Raw genomic sequence first — 12,227 nt, forward strand, 5'->3', positions numbered from 1 at the left:
TAAAATTATAACAAATTACGATAGAAAATTGCACATAAAAGTTTTTTCAATAACAAAACATTAATAAACCAACAAATACAAATTAAAAACGACAAAGTGTTGCAGGGATGGAGATTACAGTGCTATTTATTAATTGTCTTAAGTAAATTTGGCATTTGAAAAACTGTAACAAAACGTTTGAAAATAATAAACATTTACAAAATACCTTATGCATTTTTAATCACTATTTAAAATCTCAAATATGTATGGTATAATTATTTATGTTTGCTTCAATAAAAAAAACTTATATTTCTTGTCATTTCATTTCTTTTTTATTTTTCCATCTCAGATGTAAGTTGTAATAGCGGATTTCAACAGGTTGTCTAACAGAGTTGAAAAATAAGTAGTAAGGCAGAGTATTATGCCGACAAGTAATATCAACGGTGTTGGCTGACTCTGAAAATTTCGTCGGCGGCATAAAATTGAATGTAAGCCGCCTAATTTTCAGCTGTTTTTAAAATCTACAACGGTATATTAAATAAAACGGTTTAATTAAGATTTTGTATGTTAAATACATTGTGCTTCGAAAACTTTTTAAAAACTTTCGTTTTCCACCATATTAGGGACATCGAGTAAGATTAAAAAAAAAAAAAAATACAAAAACAGATATGTTTGTTCTATTTACGATTTTTTAGTTTTAATGTTTATTATCGTTTTATTAAATTTATATAGAACATAAAAATTTTCCAATTTTCACAAATAAATAAAATTTTAAAAATTTTAATACGTTTGTAAATGCTTTAAAATAGGTTCAACGTTTTCATTAATTATACGTACATTTACGTAAAAATAGTTTTTTTTTAATAAAATATTAAACTCATAAAATAAATACGTATATAAAGTATCTAATGGTCAAAATCTAAAATAAATATAACTGGAAAGAAAGGTCTGTTAACGGATTTTAAACTTAAGATCATTTTTTAGAATAAAATATCTTATTTAAAAAAAATCAGTTTTCATTTTTTATAAAAAAAACAAATCCGTAAATTGGCTTTAAATATACTATTATATAACAAAACGTATTATATAGAGACGTATTTATAAAGACAAACATGATTTCGAGAATTGTCGACATCATTCGTAGTTTGGTAAAAGTAAATTTTTTCAAGTTAACTTTTAAAATTACATATTAATAAAACATAAAAAATAAATTAATACTACTTTATAAACAAATAAATAAGAAGAAAGTTTTAGATAACTCATTACTCAAACTATTTAACAGGAATTGCAGTTTTCAAAAAAATATTGTTGTTAATACATTTGTTACATCTAAAATAAAACAGTTTCATTCTAGAAATTTAACACAAATTACTGGTTATTTTAAATATCGTCATCATCTTCAAACAGTGCAATTATGCGTTTATGTTCCGAATCCAAATCATCATCATCATCTTGTGATTGAGTACTTGGTACACAAGAGGACGAAGCAGTCGTTAGTGAATTATGCTGCATAGCATTGTGAATTTCTAAAGCATCTAAAGTTTCGAAATATAAATTACATTGAGGACATCGGGCACAAGGATTAATAACAGGAGTTGTGGAATTATGAGATGTTGAGGACTGCAGCAATTCTAGCAAAGGCGACGTATGACGAATTGCTGTATTTGCATTCGCCAATAAGTCTTGTCTAACGCTAATAAGTGGTGTGGGAGGATTATTCGTCTTCAGTTGCAGTATTGGCTTTACAGGGGTTGTAGCACCAATTGTTGGGGCCACTATAGGTTTGGCAGCATTTTGTAATTTTTCCATAAATGCTAAACGTTCCGAGTCTTGTGATGTAGTTGTTTGTAAATTATTAATAGTATTAATGGCGGAAGAAGTGGCCAGTATGGGTATAGGTTTTTTCAGTATTAATTTTTGAGAGTTTCTACTTTCTGATCGCTCTATCTCATGTAAAATATTATTGCTCATATTAATGGGTGTACTGCGTACGTTAACATTTGGTTTAGCCATTAAAATGGGAGATGATGTGGCTAATATAGTCTTATTTAACTTACTATTTCCTATTTTATTTAAAAGTTGTTGATCCTCTATGGACGAGCCAGTCGATTTAGTTTCACTAAAAAGTCTTTGTTTATTTGTGGCAGCTACTGCTGACGTTTTATTGTTTTGCAACAAATCCGGCAAAGTGGTGTCTATACAATTTTCCTTTAACCACTCACAGGTTTTACGCAAACTAAATATCATGCGTCGTATAAATTCATGTGGTGATATCTCTTTGGCACGTCTAATGAATAAAAGATTATTCATTTCTTCTAGGAATGTGGCAAATTTATACTCAATACAGGTTTTAATGTGTTCACCAAAGGATTCTTCAAACATAAAACGTTTAAAGCAAAACGAGCATTTGTGCTCTTTACATGTTGATGGTATATTAATAGTTATAGCATCTTTAAGTTCATCTAAATCCATGATATCATCCTCTTCAAAATTTTTCTCTTTATATGAAAATATATTGTTCTTAATATGCCCCGTTCCAGCTTCTTCGGGTGTTTCATATTCATCACTCGAGGTTGTCCTGGGTAAATCGTCTTCCAAATTTTGTCTTTTACTATTATTTCCACTCGAACTGGGCATCATCATGTCAATTGTTTTATTATATTGCCTCTGTCTTTGTTTTGTTGTTTTGTATGAACTATTACCACCACCCCTTTCTAAATTTGAAGCGGCAGGTGCTGCTACATTTACATTGTTATCATACAGTTTGCTTAGATATTGTAATGAAAGTTGTATTTGTCTTGAAAGTGTTGGCGTAGCATTGATATTTGTATTGGACATAAGTTGTTTGGAAACTTTATTTTGTTCCTTACTTTGATTATTTTTCAGATTATCATCGTCATTGTAATTACGTTGAGTCATGGTCGATGCTACATCATCGATTATTTCATCATAATTCCAGACTTTTTTGTCGTTCATAATGTTTTTATATTCCTTAACTGCTAAAAAATTGAGACATGTATTAATGGCTTGTTCTCGAAATGTTTTTGCATGTTTCAAATATGAAATGCATAATGCACAGATATTTTTCGGAAGACCATCATCGGGAGAGACCTGTGTAAGAAAAAAAATATTAAAATTTTTTATAAGTTTATTTAAATTCAAATATTTAAATTTTTAAAGAGCCTTGTGAATAGCACCCCAAGTAATATTGATTATAAGTTTGAGTATCTTGAGGTATTTAGAATGCAGACTACAGTTTTTGGTACAATATTTAGTTATCCCTACTTCTTACATTCATCCCTAGTCATTCGTCAACCAAAGTGATTAACTATTTTAATAAAGGACAACTGCCATCTCTCCCAATTACAAACTGTGCAAGCATGTAGTGGAAATGACTGTTGGGTTGCATTCAATTTAACTTTGTTTTCTCTGACAAAATTATATTCCCAACCCTCGTAATCATCTTTCGTGTTAACTGATATATGCAAGCTGTTTGTGTGTGTATGATGTGTGCAATAAAAAAATTACAGATGTTTTCTTAAATTGTTTTGTGAAAAAATATGTGCATTAATCCTGCAAAACATCATCCTTTTTGGAGCAAATTAAGTGTTCTAATCCAGCTGATTTTTAGAGTTTTTTTTTTACTACCTTGTAGCATTTTACGTTCTGAGTGCAGTGATGGAAAAAAAATTATCCGACCAGAAAAAGTCGTAGAGTTTTAATGATCTCAATCAGGTTAGTGAGTATTTTATGGTTTTCATCAGTTAAAACATAACCTCACTCTGAGGTAAAACGAAAGAACGCGTTTAATGAAGACAACGCATAACTTACAGTACAGTTATACGAAGTAGTCCATTAAATTGGTGCGGGGTGAGAAGAAAGTCTGTCGAAAGCCCAGCAAAAAGCATAAGCCTAACCGTCCTTAAGAAATAAAAACGATGACGCGAGAGTTGTTCCCCAACTCAGACCTGAATTACAACTGGTTTATCAACTTTAGTATTCCGCTTTTCGATTCGACAACTTACAAAAACGTAGGTACGATCGATCGTAACGCAGAATACACACGTTCGTAAAGCATTGAAACGAACTGGAATTGCTTCTTCTTTTACTTATGATTCAGTTTTTTGTTGGAATACCTTTTTTCGATCGTTTTTGCGTAACTGAATGTGTAAACGTAATCGAAATACAGAATAGGGGTTAGTATACTTTAATGTGGATCTAGGACCAATCATTTTTGTTACAAACATCAGCACAAACACATAATACCCTTCCCACTATAGTGGTTAGGGTATAAAGAGATAAAATTTCATTAACTGTTTCAGTGTTGTGATCTCTCCGATTTTGCGCTCTTCAACTGTTAAAAAATTTATAACAATTTTTATCAACACACACAACTAAAATTTATTTGCATAGTGTAAGTTTGTGTGTAAAAATCATTGGCCAACATATATGTTATATTATTCTAAATGTCCAAAACAAAATTAATTTATAAACACAAACCTAAGAGTTCATAACCTCTTGAGTATGTCCATTAGAACCGGTTTTAGAACATTAGCACAAGCTTATGTTTGTAAATAAATGGTTTAAGGCAAAATAAAAAAGAAATGCAAAAAATTAACATAAAAAGAAAAAAACTTACTTGATGATAATTAAGCGTGAATTTTGTTAAAAAATGTTAACGGCAATTAGAAGAAAATTTAGTTTTGAATCGAAGATGAAATTTCTTAATAATATGTTAATGCAGTAGATTTAATAATGAGAACTTGATAGTTGAATTAACTGAATAGATTTCTAAACAAATAAAAAAATAAATAAACATTAAAGAAATTTATAATTAATGATGTTACCACAAGCTAAAAATATGTTTTATTTAAAAGAAATATTATACACACCTTTTTTTAATTTCTTGATGTTAAACACAGCTGTTTTAAATGTTTTTTTGGAAGTTTTAATTTCTTTACTTTTCCATTAACTTATAACTAATTTTCGTCCATTAAATAGTAAGTATTTATGTGGTAGTTATTCTTTCTTTCTTTAAAGCCTTAAAATTTTAAGTCGTAGTTTTTTAAGATATTCTCTTTTTAGTTTATTAATTATACTATCTACGATGCTTACTACTATTGTGTGTGTTGCGATAATTCATTAATTTATCAATATACTCCTCATGATTAACAATGGTAGCCAATAAACCACGAGCATTAACTGGTGACTCATTGGTCCATAGTCTATAAGGTTGTCATCTAAATCGGTCATGGTACCACCTAGAGCCCTTAGAATAGCATCACCAGCACATATATCCCATTTCTTAATTTTAGTTGAATGCAAATAAGCGGTGGCATTATTGGCCACTACTTGTAAAACCTTATAACCAGCACCAGCTGCTGTTAGAATATTTGAATTTTTCACCAAACACCGAACGTGTTAAGTCTTTGACATCGCCTGCATGGGAGCGTGACACTGTAATGATGGGATGATCTACATTGGGGACATCTGGATGTATGGAGGAAAGATATTCTGACATGGAGTGATCCACCCAAGCCCAGGCGGTTTGTCCTATAAAAGGACTGTGTATAACACCAATTACAGGTTTACCTGCCACAGCCACACACACCATGGTGGTAACATATTCATACAATTGTTCTGTAATAAGAAATAAGCAAATAAGTATGTAGATCTGTATCTAATTCCCTTTTATTTTTTTCTCTTAACCCACCTGTAAACTCCTGTGTAGCATCCAAAGGATCTATCCATACGGTAACATCTTTTATGTTCACCAATTCATCGGGTATTTCTGCAGTTTCATGTAAAACCGTTGGATCTAGAGCGGATAATTTTTTTTCCTTTGTTGAAGTCACAAGAACAAGTACTATCATGTGATATAAACAAAAGTATTAAAATCAGCTGGATCAGAACGCTTAATTTAAGCCTCCTTTTTCAACTTATACACATGATTTTACCTTAAGTCCAGTGGTCTCCTCAAGCATTTCATTAATGGGTTTTTGCCAATCCAAATAATCTTTACAATTTGCATGTAAATAAATTGGAATATTTGCAAAAATTTCATAATCGGCAGGGCTGGCACAAATACGACAGATTTTACCCCACGGCGTCATTTTATTTTAAAATAATTGGTATGTGAGTTAAGTTTTTAAAATATATAATTTCTATATAAAAGTTCTTAAATATTAAATTGTTAAATTAAAGAAAAAACAATAGCCGCACAATTATTTTACACAAAAACACTAGACACCAAAAACAAACACACACAACCAGAGCCCTGCGCCGACAAATATCAATGGCGGCGGCGACTGACACAAAATATGTCGTCGGCGGCTTAAAATCGACTATAAACCGGCTATGTTTTCAAATACGTTTAGTTTTTAAATTTTCTACAATTTTAAATATTAACGGAATTCGAGAAAGTGGGATTTTAGAAGCAAATATATTGTTTATAACAAAAAAACAGAGCAAGCGCGAGAGTTGTGTGAGAAATTATGCAGGGAGGGATAAAAATTTCGTAAAAATAAAAACAAATCCTTTTTACGAGGATCGGCCTTTATTTGACCTTATCCTCAATATAAAACTTCATGCAGAAAATAAGTTTCTAAAAAATGTTGCTTTAAGAAAATTATCAATAACGTAAAAACAAAGATATTTAAATTTCTTAACTATTACATAGTTTGGCACAGGTTTGGCATATTTTTTTGTCATTACACTAAAGGTTAAGCAAAATAGTACACATAGTATAATAGTTAGGGTTCTATAAATCGACTTTCGAATATTCGAAAAGTCGAAAAGTCAAAGTCGACTATTTTGTTCCAAAAAAGTCGATAATTCGACTATCGTCAGTGAAAAAAGTCGAAAAGTCGACTTTGTTAATAAAAGTCGAAAAGTCTGAAAGTCGATAAGTCGAAAAAGGTCGATAAGTCGAAAAAGGTCTATAAGTCAAAGAAAGTCGAAAAAAGTCGAAAAGTCGGAAAAGTCAAAAACCCTAAAATAGTCGGAAAAACTCGAAAAAAGTCAAAAATATTCGGAAAAAGTCGAAAGTAGTCGAAAATAGTTAAAAAGTCGAAAAAATCGAAAAGCCGGAAAAAGTAGAAAAGTTGAAAAGTCGGAAAAAATGAAAAAAATCGACTATTTATAAAATACTTATAGTCAAAAAGTCGACTTGTAATTAAATAAAAAATGTGGAAAAGTCGAAAAATCAACTTTTCAAAAAATGCAAAAAGTCGACTTTTAACTAAATGAAAAAAGTCTACTTTTCTTTTCAACTAATAATAGTTACTAGGGTTCTATAAATCGACTTTCGAATAATCGAACAATCGACTTTTTGTAGAAAAAAGTCGAAAAGTCGAAGTTGATTATTTTGTTCTAAAAAAGTCGATAACTCGACTATAGTCTGTGAAAAAAGTCGACTTTGAAAATATAAGTCGAAAAAAGTCGAAAATAGCCGAAAAGTCGGAAAAAGTCGAAAATAGTTGACAAGTCGGAACAAGTCAAAAATAGTCAAAAAGTCGGAAAAGGTCGAAAAAATCGAAAATAGTCGAAAAGTAGGAAAAAGTCGGAAAAAGTCGAAAATAGCCGAAAATTCGGAAGAAGTCAAAAATAGTCAAAAAGTCAAAAAAAGTCGAAATGTACGAAAAATTTGAAAAGTACGAAAAAGTCGAAAATAGTCAAAAAATCGGAAAAAGTAAAAAATAGTTAAAAAGTTGGAAAAATCGAAAATAGTCGGAAAAAGTCGATTATTAAGTCTGCAAAAAACCAATAATAAAAAACTAATAACAAAAACAAAACATTTAAAAACTCCTTTTTTATTTTCCCGTTTTCAGTTGCTAAAATCGAAGTACATCATCGAGGTTATCTTCACATACATAACAACAAAAAATAATTTGTTATCATTAGTCAGCTGTTTAATCCCCCGAAAATTTGTTTGACTTTTGCTTTTCTCCGATTATTCATAGGAAAATTATTAATTTTTGCTCACAAAACGTTTAAAATATGTTTTAAAATATGAATAATAATAATCCAAACATAATATTTAATCCATTAATAAGTGCAATACAAAAAGTTGTGCTATATGAAACCAAAACGGTAAGAAATGAACCATTTTCTAGAAGAAGTAAATAAATAATGTTAATTTTCAGCGTTTGTATTTGGTGGGCAGTAATAATAGGGAAACACGCTTCCGTTTGCTAACTATCGATCGAACCCAACACGACCGTTTGGTAATAGATGAAAATCCTAATGAATTCAATGCATTGGAGATACGAAGATTTCTCAGCTCTTTGGGAGGCTCGCCCAAGGTTATATCTGCCTATGGAGTATTGGGTTTTGTAAGATTCTTGGAGGGATACTATTTAATATTGGTGACAAAGCGAAAATGTTGTGCTCATTTGGGCATGCATTTAATTTATACCATCAAGGATACGGTTATGGTTAAGGTCAATGAACCCACCGTTGCACTAAAAAACCCACATCCATATGAAGAACGCTATAAGAAAATGTTTCAAAATATTGATTTAAGGAGTAATTTTTATTTTTCGTACTCCTATGACTTAACACGCACTTTGCAATATAATTGTTCGGCACCCAGATATGTGGGTCCTCATGTGGATATTGAAACCGATGAGCCTTTGCCGGATTGGGATACTTTAACAAATAATGTAGAGAACTCCAATGAGAGGGTAGATTATGCATTTAGAAGTTGTTCGCGTAAACGTTTTGTTTGGAATGCTTTTCTATTGGAACCCATGCTATCGTGTGGTATTATGTTAAGAGATTGGCTGTTGGAAGTAACTCATGGCTATGTAAGTCAATCGTGTATTAGTGTTTTTGGTAGACGGGTAAATGTTTGCCTAATAGCACGCAGAAGTACCAGATTTGCTGGTACTAGATTTTTAAAACGTGGAGCTAATTTTCGTGGCGATGTGGCCAATGAGGTGGAGACAGAACAAATTGTAACAGATGGTCATAATATGTGTTCTTTCACGCAAATGCGTGGCTCGGTACCATCACATTGGTCTCAGGACATTAGTAAAATGGTACCTAAACCACCTATACAACTGGATATATCCGATCCCTATGCCCAAACTCCGGCAAGGCATTTTGAAAGATTACTCTTTCACTATGGTTCACCTATTATTATCTTGAATTTGGTTAAGAAACGTGAAAAGCGTCAACATGAAAATATCATTGCAAAGGAATTGGTCAACAGCATACGATATTTGAATCAATTTTTGCCACCTCAACATCGCATGAAGTATATACACTTTGACATGGCTCGCAAAAGTCGAGGCGGTGGTAATGTTATGGAAATGTTAGCAGACATTGCTGAATCAGTGGTACAACAAACTGGCATGTTTTTTAAAGCACGCGGTCATCCATTGTCCTTTCAAACTGGATTGGTGCGCACAAATTGTGTTGATTGTTTGGACCGTACAAATACTGCACAATTTGCTATTGGCAAATGTGCATTGGGACATCAGTTGGAGCGCTTGGGTTTTATAAAATCTCCCAATTTAGAATTTGATTCGGATTGTGTTACCATGCTAGAGAATTTGTATGAGGAACATGGTGATACTTTGGCTTTGCAATACGGTGGTTCTCAATTGGTTCATCGTATTAAAACATATCGCAAGACCGCTGCTTGGGCCTCACAAGGTAATGATATTATGCAAACGCTGAGTCGTTATTATAGCAATACATTTAACGATACCGAAAAGCAGCACAGTATTAATTTGTTTTTGGGCTATTACAAGCCCAGTAAGAGTCACTTGAAACGTAAGTAATTTTGCAATATAAAATTACAGAAATTTAAAAAAAAAAATTGTTATATTTTCAGAAAACCAACCCATTTGGGAGCTACAAACCGACTACTATATGCACAATGCTTATAAACCTTTAACGCCGGCTAATGAGACTCGCCTCATCACCGATTGGGTACGCATGAAAGTTCGCAAATGTTTACCCTTCTCATGTTCAGATGCCAATAAAATTGTTAAAGAACTATTTCGGGTACATAGCAAAGATTTAGAAATGATAGATGGTTACTCTAACTATCATCAATCATTCAAATGGACCGACTTAAGTGAACATATATCATTTGAAATCAGTCAATTAGCAATGCGTCACTTGCCAACTTTTCGTACTAACTACTCACCATTCCAAAGGCAAATACAAGAACGTAAAAAACCAAAAAATCCCTCACTTACAGGACAAAGTTCAACTAGTTCGACTACCAGTAATGATTCAAGTTCTACCTCTGAAGCTTCTGACACTTCATCGGATGAAGAATTTAGTGCATCGCTATCATTGAAAGAACAAAATCTAAATAAAACTCTAGATAAGGAAGCACCTTTAACATTGGCCGCTTTATTGCCACCCATGGAAGAGGTGTACGGTTGCAAGGTAAGTAATCCATCTAAAGAAAATATGACTATTTACAAGCGTTATGTACAAATGGCTAAATTAACAACACAACCCTTGAGTGCCACTGGTGGTGTGTCATCACAAACCATGACAATAGCTGGTAGCAATTTATCCTCTTCATCTCCAAGCACACCAAATGCACGTAATACGGGCATACAGTTAAAACCTCTAAGTGATTATGGTACAGATTCTTATTTGTCGGTAAAACCGCCTACTGTAAGTGAGGAAAGTCGACGTATTTATGAAGAATACTGTAAAAGTCCACGAAATTTTAATGCTGTACCCAAAATAGATGAAATGGATAAATTATATCGTTACGTTTTAATGCTTTAAGTGAAAAAGCAACAATATTTATATACTACATATTTATAAAATATTTATATAATAAACAAAACTATTACCTAATGCAAGATTTTAATAATTTATTTACATCATTAATTGTAATAACCAAAAGTTAAAAAAATTTCCAAAATATTTTTATTTTTACGCTTGCGAAAGTTTTTATTTTTATACGTTTCCTTCAAGTCTTTGGTTAATACTAAATACTTTTTAATCTACAATTGCAATTAAAGATATACATTTCAATAATACTAGAAAAAAATTAAAACAATTTGTAAACAACAAACAATTTTTGCACAACAAAAACAAGGAAAAAACAAAATTTTAACAAAAAATTAATTTTCAAATATTCATCCTAAAAATATACTACAAAATATGCAATAAAATTAAAAGCCTAATAGTCTACGACTCAATTAATCATCTAGTCGACGTTGTAGTAGGTTGTCCATTAACAGTATTGTTCACTGAGGTCGTAGGTTTCTCATAGACATGTTCCTGTCTCGGTAATGTAGATTCTTGTTGCTGCAAATGCATGGGATTATAACCGGCTTTTTGTCCCATAGTCATGGGAAATGTAGTTTGTGGATGATTATGTATGGGTGTTGTGGCCTTATAAACACCGGCCAATTCTTGTGTTAACATATATTGTTCCTGTTCGGGATAATCATGTTCACAGTGATGTTCTCCACAAATTTTACACTCATAAATATTTGGACGCAAAGCAATTTGGAAACGCTAAAATAAAAAAAAATAAAATTTATTTAAAGAAAACATTTATAACTTATTCAAAAACTTACTTCTGTTAAGCTGCTACCTTGAGCTTTCCACAAATTGATTATAGCATAATAGGGTATACAGACTAGAGAGAAAGAGGCAAACATCCAGCCGATACCATAGGCCCAATCAGGATAGGTATACTTTCCATTGTGATAGGTGGGCTCTTTATAATTAATTAAACTTAATATCCAAATAGCCTAGATATGAGTGAAAAATAATTTTGTAATAACCTTAATGCTTTTCCTCATGTTTTCTGTTGTTAACTTACAAATAGTAAACATGGTCCACATAATATCCAACATGATTTTAAATACAAGGACGGTGCCTTGCCTGTCATTTGTTTAACATTTTTCGATAGTCTTCCTGTACCATAGAACCAAGCAATTGCAATCATTTGACAAAAAGCTAAAAACATAATCGTAACAGAGGCAGCATAATGATCCATTAGTTGAAAGAAGTATATACCACCCTAGAATGAAAAGGTGAAATTTAAAATTAGGCAGGCGCGGATCCAAGGGGTGGAAAAAAGAGAAATTTCAGTTTGTTACGTGAGTTGCTTTATCACACTCTTTCGAAAAATTTTAATTATGAATGCAAGATAGATAGATAGATAGATAGATAGATAGATATATATAGATAGATAGATAGATAGATAGATAGATAGATAGATAGATAGATAGATAGATAGATAGATAGATAGATAG

The 12,227-nt window shown here is 31.7% G+C and overlaps 3 protein-coding genes across 3 annotated transcripts in view; 1 reads left to right on the forward strand and 2 right to left on the reverse strand.

The window, feature by feature from the left end:
* Window positions 1-672: 672 nt before the first annotated feature.
* On the reverse strand, window positions 673-6,212 carry LOC111680795. Its single transcript, XM_023442501.2, has 2 exons — window positions 5,937-6,212; window positions 673-3,090 (listed from the first exon to the last, which is right to left on the reverse strand). Exons 1-2 carry the CDS (start codon window positions 6,090-6,092, stop codon window positions 1,360-1,362), a joined length of 1,887 nt encoding a protein of 628 aa, XP_023298269.2. The 5' UTR covers window positions 6,093-6,212; the 3' UTR covers window positions 673-1,359.
* Window positions 6,213-7,870: 1,658 nt separating this feature from the next.
* LOC111680788 (polyphosphoinositide phosphatase) lies at window positions 7,871-10,810 on the forward strand. Its single transcript, XM_023442492.2, has 3 exons — window positions 7,871-8,070; window positions 8,124-9,759; window positions 9,821-10,810. Exons 1-3 carry the CDS (start codon window positions 7,990-7,992, stop codon window positions 10,738-10,740), a joined length of 2,637 nt encoding a protein of 878 aa, XP_023298260.2. The 5' UTR covers window positions 7,871-7,989; the 3' UTR covers window positions 10,741-10,810.
* Window positions 10,811-10,887: 77 nt separating this feature from the next.
* LOC111680799 (sodium- and chloride-dependent GABA transporter ine) overlaps window positions 10,888-12,227 on the reverse strand; it is a 26,971-nt gene continuing 25,631 nt past the window's right edge. Inside the window, exons 6-8 of the mRNA XM_046949071.1 lie at window positions 11,792-11,992; window positions 11,544-11,720; window positions 10,888-11,481 (exon numbers count right to left, since the gene is read on the reverse strand). Of these exons, the coding sequence (XP_046805027.1) occupies window positions 11,164-11,481; window positions 11,544-11,720; window positions 11,792-11,992 (696 nt within the window). The 3' untranslated portion in view covers window positions 10,888-11,163. The remainder of the gene's footprint in view (window positions 11,482-11,543; window positions 11,721-11,791; window positions 11,993-12,227) is intronic.

Source organism: Lucilia cuprina, chromosome 2, assembly GCF_022045245.1.
Source record: "Lucilia cuprina isolate Lc7/37 chromosome 2, ASM2204524v1, whole genome shotgun sequence".
Classification (NCBI taxonomy): domain Eukaryota; kingdom Metazoa; phylum Arthropoda; class Insecta; order Diptera; family Calliphoridae; genus Lucilia; species Lucilia cuprina.

What these genes read in the sequence shown, in the direction of transcription:
- LOC111680788 (XM_023442492.2), top strand. Translation starts at nt 7,990, where the DNA reads ATGAATAATAATAATCCAAACATAATATTTAATCCATTAATAAGTGCA. An exon ending in TGCTATATGAAACCAAAACG is followed by an intron (nt 8,071 to 8,123) that starts GTAAGAAATGAA and finishes GTTAATTTTCAG; the next exon opens with CGTTTGTATTTGGTGGGCAG. An exon ending in CAGTAAGAGTCACTTGAAAC is followed by an intron (nt 9,760 to 9,820) that starts GTAAGTAATTTT and finishes TTATATTTTCAG; the next exon opens with AAAACCAACCCATTTGGGAG.
- LOC111680795 (XM_023442501.2), bottom strand. Translation starts at nt 6,092, where the DNA reads ATGACGCCGTGGGGTAAAATCTGTCGTATTTGTGCCAGCCCTGCCGAT. An exon ending in AGGAGACCACTGGACTTAAG is followed by an intron (nt 3,091 to 5,936) that starts GTAAAATCATGT and finishes TTTCTTACACAG; the next exon opens with GTCTCTCCCGATGATGGTCT.